We start from the raw sequence: 17,367 nt of genomic DNA on the forward strand, positions 1-17,367 counted from the left end.
CCGCACCAAGAACGTTGTTCCTACTCCTACTAATTTTTTATTTCATGGAGAATTTTTGAAATCCTTATTCGATTGAGAACTATTTTCCTTATAGAAATCTGATTGTATATTATTACTAGTCATCAAGATACACGGGAGCGTATCGGCCAAGAAAAGTTTTGACATCAGTCAGGCCGAGCGCACCGCGTATCTATACACGACGTCACTTGCCCCTCCACTGCCTCTATATCATGTCCATTTAACATTATGAGAACAGGAAGACAAATCGAAAGACTGTCCTTAGTTACACTATATGAATCGTCTACGAGCTTTTCAGTGGTGTAACTGTGGTATTATTTGGATTAACAATGCTGAAGATACGCGCATAGCAACGATTTGATATTCACGTTCTTGCGATTCACATTATAAAGTGTGAGTTTTTGTTTACGAAGTTGGCAGCGTCGGTCCAACAGAGCCTCCTCACATCGAACATCGGAGTGTTGCCACTAGTGCGTTTAAAATTGTGTTGTGATGTTGTTATGGACAACCATGGAGAATAGGCCTCTATTCTCCATATGGATAACTACGGGAATATTTTTTTCTCACTTTGAATCACTAAAATGAAAAATCAACTCTGTGTTCTATTTTTTTCTTTCGTCGAAAATTCAGATTTCTTCTCGTCATATCTATATCCGGACCTCGGAGATAAAGATAGTTTGTTATGGTTTATGTTTGGAAACTGACAGAAATGCTATTTATCGAATATTGTGTAATCAAGTGTTAAATGTTCGTGGATAGTTGAAATTGAAATGAAAAAATATATTTTTCTTTGAGGAATAACATAAAGTGTTCCCAATTCCGTGGGAAAAAATGTTATAAATTAGGTTACGGTGAGATACGAAGAATACGAAAACAAATTTGTGATTATTTCAAAAAATTAGAAATATCTTCAACAAAACAAACAAGTTTGTTTTTGTCTTCGTATTCTATAGTTATTTTTGTTAATAAATTAGCAATATGCTTCCGAATGGTCATTTTGCATATAATTTTCTGCCACACGGAGAGAATATAAAATAAAAAATTACTATGTGAACATAGTAATCGAGGACCATACCGAAACAATTTTAAAATTTGATTTATCTTAAACGAATTTTTACTCGTGACAATTTAAATTTTACTTTTATTCAAATATTTTCTACTATACGGCCTCGCAATTTTTACTATATTCAACAGTAATTTTTCCGTGCATCGTATATAATCCATTGTTCATGTTATTTTATTAAAGTGAGTAATATTTCTTTTTTTTTACAAATTGTGTTAGATTTTCAACTTGATTAAAAATTATCATTATCATTATTCTTATTACCACTTTCTTCTATACAATCGATTGTCTTTTTTACGGTTCCATCACTGCGTGCTTTTTTCAACTAATATTTCAGTTGTCTACAACTCGTCTGAATGGGTTGTCTTTGTGATGCTCGATTCATTCCAAATTATAAAATGTAAAATATTTATTCATGCCACCTATTTATTCAATTAAAGTGAAGTTGAAATAATTTTCTGGAATGATAATTCAATCAATTTGAGCCTTTTTCTGTGGAAATTATGAGAAATCAACAAATTTTTCAATACTATGAGAATAATTTTTAAAATTCATGTATAAATCAAATGAAAGAATGAAGCTATTCATCATATATTGAAATTCCAATAAAATGGTATACCTGTTTCATGCATAATCTAATGAATTTGAAAAATCACATTTGAAGAAACCGTCAAAAAGCGTACTTTCAGGGAAATACATGAAAAATTCGAAAGTTCTAAAAAAATCATCACAAAACCCAAATGGACACATATAGATATCGTAATTATCCATGTAACGAGATTTTCTCGTTACGGTAAACTGTTTTACCAACGCGAAAAAATCATGAGTCAAGGATGGTTAGAGTGAGGGAAAGAGTAGAGAGCGAAATCTAACGCCAGCTGAAGAAGCTGAGCGAGAGATGAGAGTGACCAGGGATACCCATATCATTAACATTTCGTAAACGTTAATTGATTATCATATTAACCATCAATCTAACCCGTGAAATACTAATTATTGGGACAATCAATAACCTTAAAAAGTTACGATTGAATAATAAACTATTCGATATCAGTAGGTACTAGCATTCCGATTGATTGAGTAATGGATAATCTTACTAGAAATTTTGGAAATATATGTTGATCGGTAACTACTCGCGTGAAGTTTTTCGTTAATTTATTCATTTTTAATCGACATTCTAATGGTTAGCCGGATTCAGATCAATCATCAACGGCAACGAAAAAATTTTTGGTTAAATAATTAATGAATATTTAGGACTGCAAAATTTTCAATTAATTCATTAACCATCAACCAGCCTCTAGAGATTTTTGGTTAAATGATTAATCAATATTTAGGACTGCAAAATTATCAATTAATTCATTAATTATCAACTAGCCTCTAGAGATTTTTGATTAAATAATTAATCAATATTTAGAACTGCAAAATTTTCAATTAATTCATTAATCATCAACCAGCCTTCAGAGATTTTGTCTAGTCCACTTCAATTAATAATCACAATGACCCAAGTTTTAGTTATAAAATTGTTCGACATTCAGAAGTAAAAATTTCGCAATTACTTTATTAATCACTACGAGCGAAGGGGCGTGAAACGATTGGATAATTTTGGTTCACTTTATTTTATCGTTTTTTAATCGCATCTGTATTTTCGAATTAATTAATTTAAGGAAAGGTTCATCCCAGAGAAAAAACTTTTTCATTTTTCCGGGAAAAAAAATTAAAAATAGCATTTCCGGCGATATTTTTTCTCAGGAATCCGATGTTGCAGGTAAAAGGTTGTCCAAGTTTTACAAAATGAAGTTTTCAATTTTTTTTTCAACGAAAAATCAACTTAACAAAAATCTCCGAAGTATTTTTCTTAAAAATTGTTTTTTAAATATGATCCCAAAAGTTCGTTTTTTTATTTAAAAAAATTCAGAAAATAGATTTTGAAGTTCGGCCGTCTAAGGAGAAATAATAAGTGAATAATAAGTGAATAATTCGATTTTCTTTCTCATTTCACGTATCTTTCAACAATTCAAAGAGGGGATAAACGATGAAAATATATAAAAAATTGCATTTCTTCTCAGCTTTCTTATAAAAATATTTTCATATTTCAAAACGTAGAAATAAATGTCAAAATCGCAAAAAAACAAAAAATTGTAGAAAAACGCAAATTACGCTAATGAGGCCAGTTTGATGTCGATGAAAAAATTCAAGAATTATACATTTATTATCTATAGTATATTGTAAAATTTTCATCATGGGCCAGACATTTATTCCTATGGGAAAAAAAATCAAAGGATCGTTAAGAAGGTTATTTTTCTTTTTCTTACAATACTGAAGGTTTCCTGAGTGATCACCAACTACACAAAAAAAGACTTTCTGATCATTATACATTGTGAGAAAAAAGAAAATGACTCAATTGGCAGCCATTTGATTTTTTCTCCTAGGAAACAATGGCTGTCCCACGATGAAAATTTTATAGTAAGCTATAGGCGATAAATGGATAATTCTTGAATTTCTTCCTCAAAATCAAATTGGCCCCATTGACGTAAATTGCATTTTCCTACAACTTTTTATATTTTTTCGCGATTTTGATATTTATTTCTACTTTTTGAGATATGAAAATATTTTTTCATCACGATGTGCCGAAAAGTAGCTTTTCAGCCACGCTCCGCTTCGTTCCGCTTCGCTTCGCGTGTCTAAAAAGTGACTTTCCCGCACATTGTGACGAAAAATATTGTTGGCAACACGTGCGATTTAGTGATTTTTGGCTTGTGGGATTATACCACTCGCCTTCGGCTCCTGCTATAAGCCTCCCACGCACCAAAAATTACTTTTCTGCACTTGTTACGAAATGTACTATTATAAGAAAGCTGAGAAAAAATGCAATTTTTTATGTATTTTCAATTTTTACTCCCTCTATGAATTACTTAAAGATACGTGAAATTAGAAAGAAAGTCGAATTATGTACACCTAGGCATCTCTCAATGCCAAAAATCTGAAAAAATTCAGAAAAGTAAAAAAAATATGATAATTGCTTGAGGGAAAAATGAAATTAATTTTGTGACATGAAGGAAATGGATGGCCCACTTGACAAAGAATGCCTCATATGTGACAAACGTCATTTTTGACTGATGCTTATATATGTCAAAAAAATATGTCTCATATGTTTCGAATATATCATTTTATAATTGAGACATATGCTAAATATATTCGTCGAGTTTATATTATGTCACATATATTTCGAAAATATATCTTGACAGATATCATTTTTCTGTGCGCGGTTTCAGTGTTTTTCAGTAATGTCTCTTCATATATCAATCAATACTCATGAGAATATTTAAGAATATTATTGAAGTATTCTAAATTACGAATTTTCTCGTTTGACCACCGAGCTTCAAAATCTATCTTCTTCCGCATTTTTTTAGATAAAAAGATGAAATTTTGGGATCATATTTAGAAAACAATTTTGAAGAAAAATGCGTTGGGGATTTTGTTGAATTGATTTTTCGTTGAAAGAAAATTTGAACTTTATTGTCGACAAATCTCATAGGGGATTCAATAGGAAAACCAGACATAACATCCGATAAAAATTCCTGTAGAAAATTCATTTCAGGAATCCTATAGGAGATGCCTGAATTCTCTATAAGATTTCCTACAGGATTTTTTCATGAGTGATTAGACTTAATTATTTTGAAAGTCATGAGGAAGCAGTTTGAGAGTATTTCATTGACAACACTGCATACAAGAACAGCTAATATACCTCTAGTTGAGGTCTCTAATGCTTAACTAAAAAAAAACTGCATGCAAGATCTTTTTTTTTTATTGAAAAAAAGTTGGTATGTTTGTTTGTTTGTAAAATTTCTTGGTTCGTATTTTCCAAACGAAGGGTGAAAGTTGAGAAAGAGATTTCGCGAATCTAGAAATTCGTTTCTAATATATGAAATCGCTTTTTGGCTGTATCATATCCGTGCAATGTCAACAAACTAATTGTGATCAACATCCTTGTAATACTCGTAATATCATTCCCATGTCAATGGTGAAACAGTGAACACCGAGTGCCAGAGCCTAAGTGTCGTTCAACTTTTGTTGAGAATTTGTTGATAGCAAAATACAATGGTTTCGAGAATGGAAAATGTAAGTAATTCTTATCTTTTAAAATTATCAATTAGGTGTGAACTGTTGATTCATTAGTAATAATAGTAAAATTGAAAAAAAAGAAAAAGTGTACGGAAAAAAAAAATTTTTTTTTTTAATATAAATCATTTTTTATTCAATAGAAAAAATTGAGTTCTTTCAAAATCCATGCGATTGATTTCGCGAAAGAGCATGTCGAATACATAACCAAAATATCTTTGAAAAGATTTTTGCTCAATCAAAATGTGTTTTCCCTAATTGAGGATGCATTTAATTCTGAACAGGGCGTGGGTTACGCGAGTCTCACCAATTTCTTGTCAGAAATCGACGAACTTCTCGCTGCCAGTAGAGCTCTGCGTGAAGACGTTGACAGGTCACACCAAGTCATAGATGAGACTACTCCTGAAGAGGATCAAATTTCAGAACAGGGAGGACATTGCGCACGAATCCCTCTCAGAGATATAACGTTTCTCTACCAGGACAACAACGTACACCTTCAGCCCGGTCATGATCAGTCGAGTGTCCGTGGAACCACAGATGCTGATGTAAGACCCATTCCACAGACACGTCCTAGGCGGCTTCGTTCTCGAAAGTGTCTCTACTTTCCTCGTCTCTAACTTTTGCGAAACTTGGTAATACTTGATAAATGAGAATAGGTTTCGATCGACTGTCAACATATCATACGAATTAACTTCAAACTAAAAAAAAATTAGACCAGTGCTATTTTCTTTCCCCATTTATCGCACAGTATACTAATAATAATAAAAAAAACAGCATAAAAAATTCCACTTTCGCAAATTTTCCGTGAATTCGTCAGGTTTCATTTGTATTGTTGAATAAATGAACACAAAATGATAAACTCTGTTTTCATTCATATTCATATTAATTAATCTCCAATATACAAATATATACAAAATACAAAATATACAAAAATAAGATGGGTGTCTATTGGTTTCTGCGAAATTAACATTCTTTAAGGTTCTTACATATTTTATATTTTGCATATTCATTTTTAGGGGATTAACTTAAATTCCGCATTCCTGTAATGAACTCCTTATTTTCCAGAATTGCAAATTTTTCTAACTTGGAAAATATTGATTCAGATACCATCGAAATTACTTTACCCCATTCAGAGTAGCAATATTGACTGAGATTTTGAATCGATCTGAGCGTTCACGCGAAAGCGCGCATGATTGCCGAGTAGTTTGATAATCCGTAGAAAAGTATTCATACAATTTTCAGCGCGGTATACAAATATCTATCGAGTGACTGTTGATTGACGAGAGTAGGGGGGGAGGGCATGACTAGTTAAGGGGAGTTTCGCAAGAGATGGTGGATCCAGGATTAACGACGGTCGATTTTGTTATCCTTCTGTACACACATACACAAAGAAATTACTGATACTTATTCATCAGTATTGTTTCCTTCAATTTAACGGAAACAGCGTTCCAAGCGATTCTTCGAAATAATTCTAGTTACCAACTCATTCCTCGTGTTTCTATCGATGTTCACTCGGCGCACGATATTGCTGGAGTTCAATTCGCCGATCATTTGCGATTTTTGATTACAAATCAACGAGTGTCTTCTCAACTGATCCAACTCACTAGAGTGATTTAGATATTTCAAGTCCAGTTGTAAGGTAAGTACCAATACTTCTCTACTTCGTTATACGTGATCAAACAATTTCCAGAAATCGTCTTTCCTCCAAACGATAGAAGGGAATAAAAATCATAATTTTGAAGAAATTTTCTTGAAAGACAAGCTAAATAATTACGCTTTTTGGTTCATACTCTCAATATAGAGAAAAATCGTTTTCATAAAATAATGAAGTGCCTGGATAACGAATTATTATAATATAATAAATAAAGTTTATTTATTTAACTTTCATTTAAATTATTTAATTTAAATGAAATTTTAATTTGAATATTAATTATAATTTTTTCTTATTTATAATTTTTAAAATATGTTCAAATAACATTAATGAAATATTAACTTGATATAAAGAATTGACAATATAATATATAAAGGAATATATTTTTAATAGATAATTAGCTAAAATAAATACTTGAATTGAATGATTATATATTATGGCGCTTTCTTTGCTCTGAGTTGTCGCAAATATTACATTCATTTTTCTTCGGAATGGATTATTTTTGCTTAATATTTTGACGTGTTTCCTGACAATTGAAATTTTCTTGAAACAATTGAACCCTACAAGGCGCGGGGAGGTAAGAAGTTTGAGATTCATCGATTTCCCAAGAAACACGTCAAAATATTTAACAAAAATAATTCACTCCGAAGAAACACGGATGCGATATTTGCGAAAGCTCACAGCAAAGAAAAGCGCCGTTATTGTTTCAAAATTTAATTTTTAAATAATTAATTTGAATATTTTCATAAAATAAAAAATCAAATGAAAATATATCTTATAATTAAGGAAAAAAGTATCACTAAATGAAAAAATTATTTATAAAAAATAAAGAATCGACATGCGTTTAAAGTTTTGACATGTGTTTAAAGTTTTGTAGATTTTATGTTTGATTAGGTCAAATTTTATCCTAGGGATTATAATTCCTTGATATTTAACCCAATCAATAATTTTTTACTCATCAGGTCACCCCATTTGAGTTAACACGCATTTAACCCCAGGATAAATTATTATTTTTTGTCCCTGGGATAAATTTGAGATACTCTCCCGGTAAAATTAATCCATCGAACATGTATATTTAAATTTTTTTTAACTGACGGTTTGGTTACAAGTAGTTGGCCGAGTAGTTGTCGCAACCGGCCCTTAATTATACAAATTTTTAAATATACTATGGCCCGGTTGCACAGAGCCCTGATAACCAAATAAACTCCAGGACAAAATTTAGCCTCAGGATAAATCATATTCCTGGGGTTATAATTTCTTGATATTTGACCCAATGAATAATTTTTTATTCATCAGGTGGCCCCATTTGAGTTAACACGTATTTACCCCCAGGATAAATTATCATTTTTGGTTCCTGGGATAAATTTGAGATACTCCCCTGGTAAAATTAATCCATCGAACATCTAAATTTAAATTTCTTCTTAACTGACGGTTTGGTTACTTATTTCATTTTTTTTCATAGACAGGATGGCGTCCAATAATGTCAAACTGAGTGTTCTCGATGATGATGAGACCTCCAATATGTCAACAAGCTCTATAGCCGCATCTGACGAAGAAAATTGGACTATTGGGGAAAAAATTGAAACAATGAGAGAAGATATGGATTTAAATGAAACGAAATCAACTGAAAATGGGATTGAAAAACCTAGTTTGATTGATGCTTGTGCAAGACGCCCGTACCTTGACGGTACCTGGTTCAAACCCATAATGGAAGAATCTTCATTCGAAGTGGGTGTCTTCGCTATGTGCCAAGTGTGTTATAATGAACACAGTAAGGCCACAAAAATTAAAGGTTCAGTGAGCAGTGTGTCAAACTATAAAACGCACGTGAAGGTGAGATAATGTGATTTAATTCTTCATTTTTGAAAATGAAACTTTTCGTCATATTTGTAGAACAAAAGTAGAACACCATTGATTTTATATTCCACGCCAGTTAACATCTCAAGGATGAAGCACTAAGTTGTTGTAAAACTCTTGAATATTTACAGTTATGTCATAAGAAGAGGCTGAGTGAGTTTGAAATCTATTGTGCAGCTAAGAAGATACGCGTGGCAGATACTTCTCGACAAGAAAACGGAGTGACATATCATTTCGTGCAGTCAGTTTTTGATGCTAACATCTGTAATTGTGTTCTTCAAACGTTTATGCGTTTTAATATCGTGGAGGAGCCATCATTCATAAAAATCTTCGTAGGTGATCAACTCAATTCCTCCTATTGTGACCGTTAGGCGATATCATATTCATATAAAACTTCCACTTGAATCGACTGTATCTCTACCCGCAGATCCTCGACCATTCTTCTGCATAACTAATCGCTAGGGCTTAAAATCCAATTTTCATGTAATGTTCAACCTAAAAAAACAACCCAGACAGAATATCTCCATCATTCTGAAAACTTCTCCGCTTTCCTGGACACTAGCGTCCCGAATTTTATAAAATCCGAATGAAAGGTGCAAGAGGTGTGTGACTAGCAAATGAATGATATTTATTAGAATATTCGAATGCAATATACCGATTCTCGAATTATCAAAACGATCAAATAACTAGAATAAATTGAACAGCCTCAGTCATTTGGATATTCAAATTCCAAGTTAAATTTCTTTTTCCTGTGCTGTAATGTTGTAGAGGAACTACACATGACAATATTTCAGATTGGCTTTAGAAATTTTGACGTCATGGATTTCACCTGTTTTGGTTTCACATCCAAACGTTTTTTCGACAACTCTCAACTAATCAATTCTCAGGTCAATTCCCGAAATGCTGTGAAATTGTTCTCACGTTAAAGATCAGTCAGTTATGACTAAAGTCGACAAAATAGTGCAAAACTAATCCATTATTTATTGTTTATTTTCTCTTCGAACATTTGGAATGGGTGAATGATCCAGTGTACTCAATTTTCAACATACTGTTTCGTTTTTAATCCATGAAAAAATGTTAAAAGTGAGGAAATTATTATCACTTTAAATACTTCAAAATTTCATAATATTTTAAAAAATAATTTCGCGTTTTCGATATTTGCACGTCTCCAGCTGCATTCGAAGTCGAATGAAGATCACGATCGAAAGAGTCATCCCAGATTTTGAAAATTAGTGTAGTGAATGATTATTGATTTCACAACGGCTGCATGGCTTTCTCGAGCTAGTGTAAGAATCGAAAATGATATCCAATGTAACTTGAATTGAACAAAATGGCGATAAACCTGCTGGATTCAATGGTACCAGAGATATTTCAAGAATGACTGAAACCTGAAAGGAAATAGTCGGCAGAATGAAACAAATAATTTTATAGAGAGCACGTAACGTCATAAGTTGATTGTGGTTCTCATGCTTTATTCTTTTATGAATGGAGGATATTTCGAGTGGATTTAAACTGCAAGCTTTCGGTATATATTCCAGACATGAACATCAAATCTGGAGATGGTAAATGTCTGAATGTTATGTCCAGTTCAAGCGTGCAACGCCATACAGACGAGAAATATGAAGGGTTGATGGCACGAATCAAAAATGACATTGCCAATGCACGATACATATGTACCACTGCTGATATGTGGACGAGTAAAAACCGAAGATTAATAGGTGTCACCGCCAGTTTCGTAAGTATAAATTAATATTTGGTATTTATTAACATGAAACTAGACTAATTTTTGATTCGTCAATCATTGATCATATTCTTTCATTTTTACCTCTTCCTCATGGAACCATAAACGACTAAATTTTAGTGAGATTCCTTTCTTATTATTCGTCATCACTATCAACTGCCTTTTTGTTTTACCGGGAGTAGTACAAGTCTACTATAGAGAGTTCCAAAACATTGTAGAAATTTTGCAGTTTTTCTGAGAATTTCCACGAATCTCTAAAAATTACAGAAATGATTGAAACAACAGATTATCATTTTTCATGATCTGCCACTTAGAGAAGGCAGTACAACAGGAAATGGATTTGCTATTTTGAGACAATAGGAATATCTGAAAGCATCTAAAGTACTTGAAACTAAACGGAACGTCATTTCTTTCGCTGTATGAAGATTTAAAGCTGAAAAGAAGATCATATGCTCTTGCCTGTCGTCGATTTGAAGGATCGCACACACATGACGGCATTGCTAATATATTGAATGACATACACTCATCGTTCGGAATTACATCAGATAAGCTGGTTGGAACAGTTACAGACAACGGTTTAAATTTCGTGAAAGCATTCAAGGAATATGGAATAAATTTGGATGAATCTTTGTACTATGAAGGTTAGCTCTTTTTCGTAAGACTGTTCTGAATTTTATTACAATTTTTTATGGAGCTTTATAAGTCTATAGGTCTCAGCAAGCTCGGACAAAAAAAAAATTTTTATGCGATTGCGAATATCGTCGGATGTCAAACGAAGCTGACATTCCTCGCCGAGATAAATGTCCCTCGTTGACACATTTTCATGTGCAATATACGATGAAGGTGTACGGGCTAAATTTTTTCAAAAAATATTTCTCCTCCTAAATTTCTCGTATAAAATGCCTGGAAAAATTGTCCTCATGACTTATTTCTCTTCCGGTTTCTCTCGCGCGTAAATTTCTGCAATATCTCCTATTTCTTCTTCTATTCATTCCTCCTTTTCTCAAATAAATTTTACGTGAACACTGAGAGAAAAATATACTTATGCCAATTGACGTCGTTCCTGACGAAAAATTAAATGGAAATTTTAGGGAGGAATTTTATTGTCTGATTGCCTCAACTAAACGTCGTTGTCATCAATATATTTTTCTTTCTGTGACTTAGTACTTGAAAGGTCTTAATGTCTATTCTGAATGGAAATTCATGAAAACTTATAATTTAGGACTTTTGACAATTCATTGAAAATAAAAAATTACAGGGCTATTGTCATGTTCGATAAATTTAAACAAATTGTCGTATTACTATTTTTATTATTATAGTTATTATTATAAGATTGATAATTATTATTTGTTGGGTTCAATTTAACATTCTAACATTGAAAATTAACAAGAAAACTCCGGCAAGTTCGGACTTTTGTCAATTCTTTGAAAATAAAAAATTACGAAGCTATTGTCATGTTCGATAAATACACACAAATTGTCATATTTCTCCAATTTGCAAAATAAATTAGGTGGATAAATTAATCAAAAATATAATTCAATTAGACTGAAGGCCCTTGGGCAATGGCCAATCTTAAGATTCTTGTGACAAAATCCGTTAATAATAAAAAATATAATTCAACACTTCAAGGTGAAGATTTCGTATGCAACTTTCGTAGCCCTAAAACCTACGATGAATGTGGCGACTCTTTGTCATAAGAAAATAATTCATTTGCATTCTTAGCTGTTCTTAAAATTCTAACTATTTTAAATGTCATTTTTGTCCTACCACTAACTCGTCAACAAAGATGATGAAAAAATAGGATATTCGTCTTATAACTAAACTAACATCACGATTGAAAATATTGGGAAAAAAATATGGAAATCCCGAAATTACTGATATGAAGGAGAATTTTCCGTATCCCCATGATTTCGTTCCTCCAGATTACATACCAGCATACGAGAGAGAAGAGGAAGCATCTGAGCGAGAGCCGATTGGAAGAGAATCTTTTGCTGACATTTCATCCAGACTGCTTCCAGCCCATCATAGATGTGCCAGTCATATTCTGAACTTGATCGCAACCAGTGATCTCAATCGCGGTCTCAATGGGATCAAAAATCTAAGATTGACATACACTGACATATCCCAGAAATGTGTCAAGCTGTGGAACTTGACAAGATCGCCAAAACGAAATGAGGTCATCGTAGAATTTCTGGGAAAATCTCTGAACAGGCCCGTGGTAACCCGGTGGAATTCATTCTATGATGCTTACGAGCAAATCGTAGAACTGGAAGCAAAAATTTTTAGTTTACTGACAAAATTGGAAGTTGCCGATTCTTTAGCGGCTAGTGATTTTATGTAAGACTTAATTGGAAATGAAAAAGATTAAAAACAAGTATTGAGAATAACCTACTAAAAATTTCTTTCTCTCGTTTGATAGATTCCTAAAAGAATACGTACAGTGCATGGCACCCATCGCAAAAGCTTTGGATCGGCTTCAGGGAGATCTTGATGTGGGCTATGGTTGGTTGCTACCAACTTTGATATCTACCAGGAATGATCTGAGGGGACTGCAAACGACTGACTTCATCTATTGCAAGCCAATGCTCGAAGTATTACTATCAAGCCTCGATGAAAGGTAGCAATATGTCAATTATTAATCACTTTGAGATACCGATACATATGGGGTATTCCGTGCCAACTCGAACAGTCTGTGATCTCGACCGCTCAGAATTTGATCACGATTTTTCATGCGGGTTAGCCAACTAAAAAAAGAACTCAATTTTTTTTGGATTTCTTTTTTGAGCAGTAATTTTATTATTTAAACTGAAAGATAGAAAAAACGTCATGCTCTAAAAATCTGAAAAAATTCACAAATATTTTATAAAATATGACAATTTTTTATAATCTTATTACAACATGGTATTATTGATCTGAAGCGCACTCTGTTGGATATTTATAATATTTTTAATGGAATTAAATATTTTCAAAATTTTGATCATATACTTCCAGAGCTGCTTCATTCGAATCCAATGAAAATTTTAGTCTGTCATGATTTCCTGATGGCTGAATTCAATTTCGAGCCACAACAGCTGCAGATTGTTATTTTCATTATTTACGGAGATATGTGAGAAATTCAGTAGCGAAGCGGTGAACCGGGTTAAGTCGACTTAGTTTCTTACTCACTTTTCGAAGAATATCTTCAAATATAAGGAAAATTACGAAATTTTCGTCATAACCTCTTTTGTAACCTGCAATCCGCTCTACAATAAAGGTCATGCGTAAAATTTTATATTACTCAATACCATGTTGTAATACTTTTTTTTTTAATTGTCATATTTTTTCAAAATTTTGTGAATTTTTTCAGATTTTCAGAGCATGGCGTTTTTTCTAGCTTTCAGCTTAAACAAAAAGTTAAATCATCATAGAAAAAATTGAAAAAAAGTTTAAAAAAATTGAGAATACTTGTTTTAGTTAGCTAAACCTCATGAAAAATCGTGATCAAAATCTGAGGGGTCGAGGTCATGTACTGCTCGAGATGGCATGGAATATCCCATATTTTATCTTTAACAATTGTCAAAGATCTTCTAGAAACTGAATAAATTTTTGTGTATTATCTACAGTTTTTCTTGGATTGTAGATTCTCGAATTATTTCAACGTCATTGATGAAGGTAAAGTAGCAGCTGTAGCTGCAGCAGCACACCCGAAGTTCAAACTAAAATGGCTTCATTGTCTGGATCAGACTGCGCAAGCCAATGCAATGGCAGCTATCAAAGAAGCAATTAGTGCTTGTGCTAAATCCTCATCGTCAAGTATCAATGTCATGGAAACTGACGATGACGATTTCAACTTTGAATCAAGAGAGGAGGCCCTAGTAGTCACTCAGCACACCTTGGAAACGGGAGCAGCCGAAACTGAATTCGGGAGATTCAGCCAAAAGCCCAAAACCGACTTGGAAATACTCCTCATCTATCCGACGGTCCGAGAGATTTACCTCAAATCGAATACTCTCCTCCCTTCCTCGGCTTCAGTCGAGAGGATGTTTAGCTTCGCGACCGCTTTTGACACAGCGAAGTTCAACCGCTTGACTCCTGCAAACTTTGAAAAACGCGTACTATATAAAGCGAATTCTGCTTGGGATTCTTCAAAAGAGAAAAGAAACAAGAAGAAGTAAACAGAAAAATATTCTCCTTATTTGATCTTATAGGAAAACTTCCTCGTTTCATTAAGTAATGAAACAAACTCGATGAATATTGATGTATTCAATAAATGTGCGGGAAAAATGTGAGATGGAGTAGTTTATGATCTTCGTAAAACCATAACATATCTTCCTAGCTCTTTCTTCTGTCCTGGCAAAAATTCGGAAGTTTTTGTGAAATTCCTCGAATTTCAATTTTGAGTGTCTATTGCTCATATGAAATTTGAATCTTTTCACGTTTTTTTTTCAAAAACTCATCGTTATGAGTATTCAGAGTCAGAGTCTAAAAAAACAAGTTGGAGGCGGAAGCAATTTGGCAGAAAGCATGTGACTATTACTTTCTGAATTATTTTTCCCTGTCCGTTTTCTTCCTACCAATTTCATCGGTGGCAAGCTCCGAAGGGATCCGCAACTACCCTTCCGAAAAGAATACGTAAAGGAATCTGTACTTGGAATTTATCGTTCAACTCTTTAAAGAGTTACTGCTGATATTTTCCCAATTTTCATTTTTTGCAAATTTCTGGGAAACTGTAGATCAGATTGACGAAAAAAAAATTTGACATTTGTAATTTGAAATTCGAAATTTGAAATTTGAAATTTGAAATTTAAAATTTGAAATTTGAAATTTGAAATTCGAAATTTGAAATTTGCTTCATGTGTCCCTTAATGGGTCATATATATAACTTTCCAATGCGAGTTGAAATTCGTAAAGTTGAAATGTAAAATTGGAAATTTGGGAAGTTGAAATGTGAAATTTGAAATTCGTGAAGTTGAAATTTGAAATTTGAAGTTCGAGAAGTTGAAATTCGTCACCAATTATTCAAATTCCTTCAAATTTCAACTTCCCGAATTTCAAATTTCCAAGTTTAAATTTCAAATTACAAATGTCAAATTTCAAATTTCAAATTTCAAATGTCAAATGTCGAATTTCAAATTTCAAATCTCGAATTTCCAATTTCGAATATCAAATTTCGAATTTCAAATTTCAAATTTCGAACGTCAAATTTCGATTTTCAAATTTGAAATTTCGATTTTCACATTTGAAATTTTGAACGTAAAATTTCGAACTTCAAATTCCAAATTTCATATTTCCAATTTCAAATATCAAATTTCAAATTGCAAATTTCCAATTTAAAATTTCGAATCTCGAATTTCAAATTACAAACGTCAAATTTCAAATTTCGAATTAAAATTTCAAATTTCAAATTTAGAATTATAAATTTTGAATGTCAAATTTCGAATTTCAAATTTCGAGTTTCAAGTTTCAAATTTCGAATGTCAAATTTCAAATTTCAAATTTTGAATTTCACATTTCAAATTTCAAATTGCCAATATTGAATTTCAAATTATAAATGTCAAATTTCGAATTTCGAATTTCCAATTTCGAATGTCACATTTCCAATTTAAAATTTCAAATCTCGAATTTCAAATTACAAACGTCAAATTTCAAATTTCGAATTACAAATTTCAAATTTTAAATTTAGAATTTTAAATTTTGAATGTCAAACTTCGGATTTCAAATTTGAAATATCGAATTTCGAATTTCAAATTGCAAATATTGAATTTCAAATTATAAATGTCAAATTTCGAATTTCAAATTTCCAATTTCGAATGTCAAATTTCGAATTTCAAATATCACAGACAGAGTCATTAAAAATTTTCCGACGATTGTTTGAAATATTGTAAAAAAAAATTTGCTAAATGGTTAATCGTAAGATGAAAAAATGGCGGATCGAATTTTTTCAACCAATAGTTATGGAATATTGAAAACTCCAGTGATACATTAATGAGCTTATCGATAACAGTTGAGAGCTGATTAATGATGAACCAAATATTCGATACAAAAGGAACTGGAAATATTAACTTAATCACTAGCACACAGTTCGGGATCACTCTTACTAACTGAATGAATAACTTTAACGATCCAGAATATAGTTAATCGTTCGTCTATTAACATCATTCACATTCAGTCGGTTATTCGTTGAAAGAATAATTCACAATTTCTTGGCGTAATTATTGATTAATGGGATAATGGAAAATGTTCTATTGTGATTATTCGTTAGCTAGTTATCGATTATTTCAGGTGTGGAGATATTTCAATATGCAAATAATCATCAACAAAAACATAATATTACCGAAAATTAATATTAATGGGCATCCCTGAGAGTGACATCGAATGACGGTTAAAGTGAACCGCGCGTGAGGTGAATAGACCAATCAAATAATGCCAAGCGGCGTAGTTGGGGTGAAACCATGCTTCCGAACATTATAGAGAGGCTGTCGATACCCTGTCGCCTTATCTAGAAACCCGCCCAGTTGTGTTTGGGGAAAAAGGGCCAACGTACCGGCGTTCCAAGTGGGCGATTCTACAGGCGCTATCGACTTAGACTAGGGACCAACGGCCAGGTGAGAGGACTAGCGCCCCCTCGATTGCCGTCGAGCTGATTGGTGGTGGTGGGGTAACGGATGACCCACCGCCGCTGAGATGTTGTTATGTCCTACCGAAGTAACTAGGAGGACAGTAGCGCCAATGAAATTTAGAGCGCCAATTTTTGACTGTAGATTCGTTTGCCGCCAAAGCTCTGATGAGCACTCCATCGAAGTCCAATTGTTTAATCCCAGAATATTTGGTTGGAAGGGTTGAATTGTGAAATAAATTCAACACAAGTGCTTAAGAGAGCACACAAACACTTTTATTCAAAATACTTCAACTTCAGACTTTAAACTTTGCACTACAAAAAAA

The 17,367-nt window shown here is 32.7% G+C and overlaps 3 protein-coding genes across 3 annotated transcripts in view; all 3 read left to right on the forward strand.

Moving 5' to 3' along the window:
* Window positions 1-17,367, forward strand: part of LOC107040140 (leukocyte tyrosine kinase receptor) — a 591,240-nt gene that overhangs the window by 12,939 nt on the left and 560,934 nt on the right. The gene's annotated exons all lie outside the window — the stretch shown is intronic.
* LOC107040142 lies at window positions 8,251-10,364 on the forward strand. Its single transcript, XM_015260085.1, has 3 exons — window positions 8,251-8,681; window positions 8,837-9,037; window positions 10,244-10,364. Exons 1-3 carry the CDS (start codon window positions 8,316-8,318, stop codon window positions 10,247-10,249), a joined length of 573 nt encoding a protein of 190 aa, XP_015115571.1. The 5' UTR covers window positions 8,251-8,315; the 3' UTR covers window positions 10,250-10,364.
* Window positions 10,350-14,714, forward strand: LOC107040141. The gene is made up of 5 exons (XM_015260084.2): window positions 10,350-10,440; window positions 10,761-11,087; window positions 12,369-12,783; window positions 12,866-13,063; window positions 14,066-14,714. The coding sequence occupies exons 4-5, from the start codon at window positions 12,891-12,893 to the stop codon at window positions 14,598-14,600; spliced, it is 708 nt and encodes a 235-aa protein (XP_015115570.1). The 5' UTR covers window positions 10,350-10,440; window positions 10,761-11,087; window positions 12,369-12,783; window positions 12,866-12,890; the 3' UTR covers window positions 14,601-14,714.

Source organism: Diachasma alloeum, unplaced genomic scaffold (genome assembly GCF_001412515.2).
Source record: "Diachasma alloeum isolate Michigan unplaced genomic scaffold, Dall2.0 Dall_scaffold_00322, whole genome shotgun sequence".
Classification (NCBI taxonomy): domain Eukaryota; kingdom Metazoa; phylum Arthropoda; class Insecta; order Hymenoptera; family Braconidae; genus Diachasma; species Diachasma alloeum.

Coding starts and splice junctions, on each gene's coding strand:
- LOC107040142 (XM_015260085.1), top strand. CDS start 8,316: ATGGCGTCCAATAATGTCAAACTGAGTGTTCTCGATGATGATGAGACC. Junction 8,682..8,836: donor ACTATAAAACGCACGTGAAG/GTGAGATAATGT, acceptor GAATATTTACAG/TTATGTCATAAGAAGAGGCT.
- LOC107040141 (XM_015260084.2), top strand. CDS start 12,891: ATGGCACCCATCGCAAAAGCTTTGGATCGGCTTCAGGGAGATCTTGAT. Junction 13,064..14,065: donor CTATCAAGCCTCGATGAAAG/GTAGCAATATGT, acceptor CTTGGATTGTAG/ATTCTCGAATTATTTCAACG.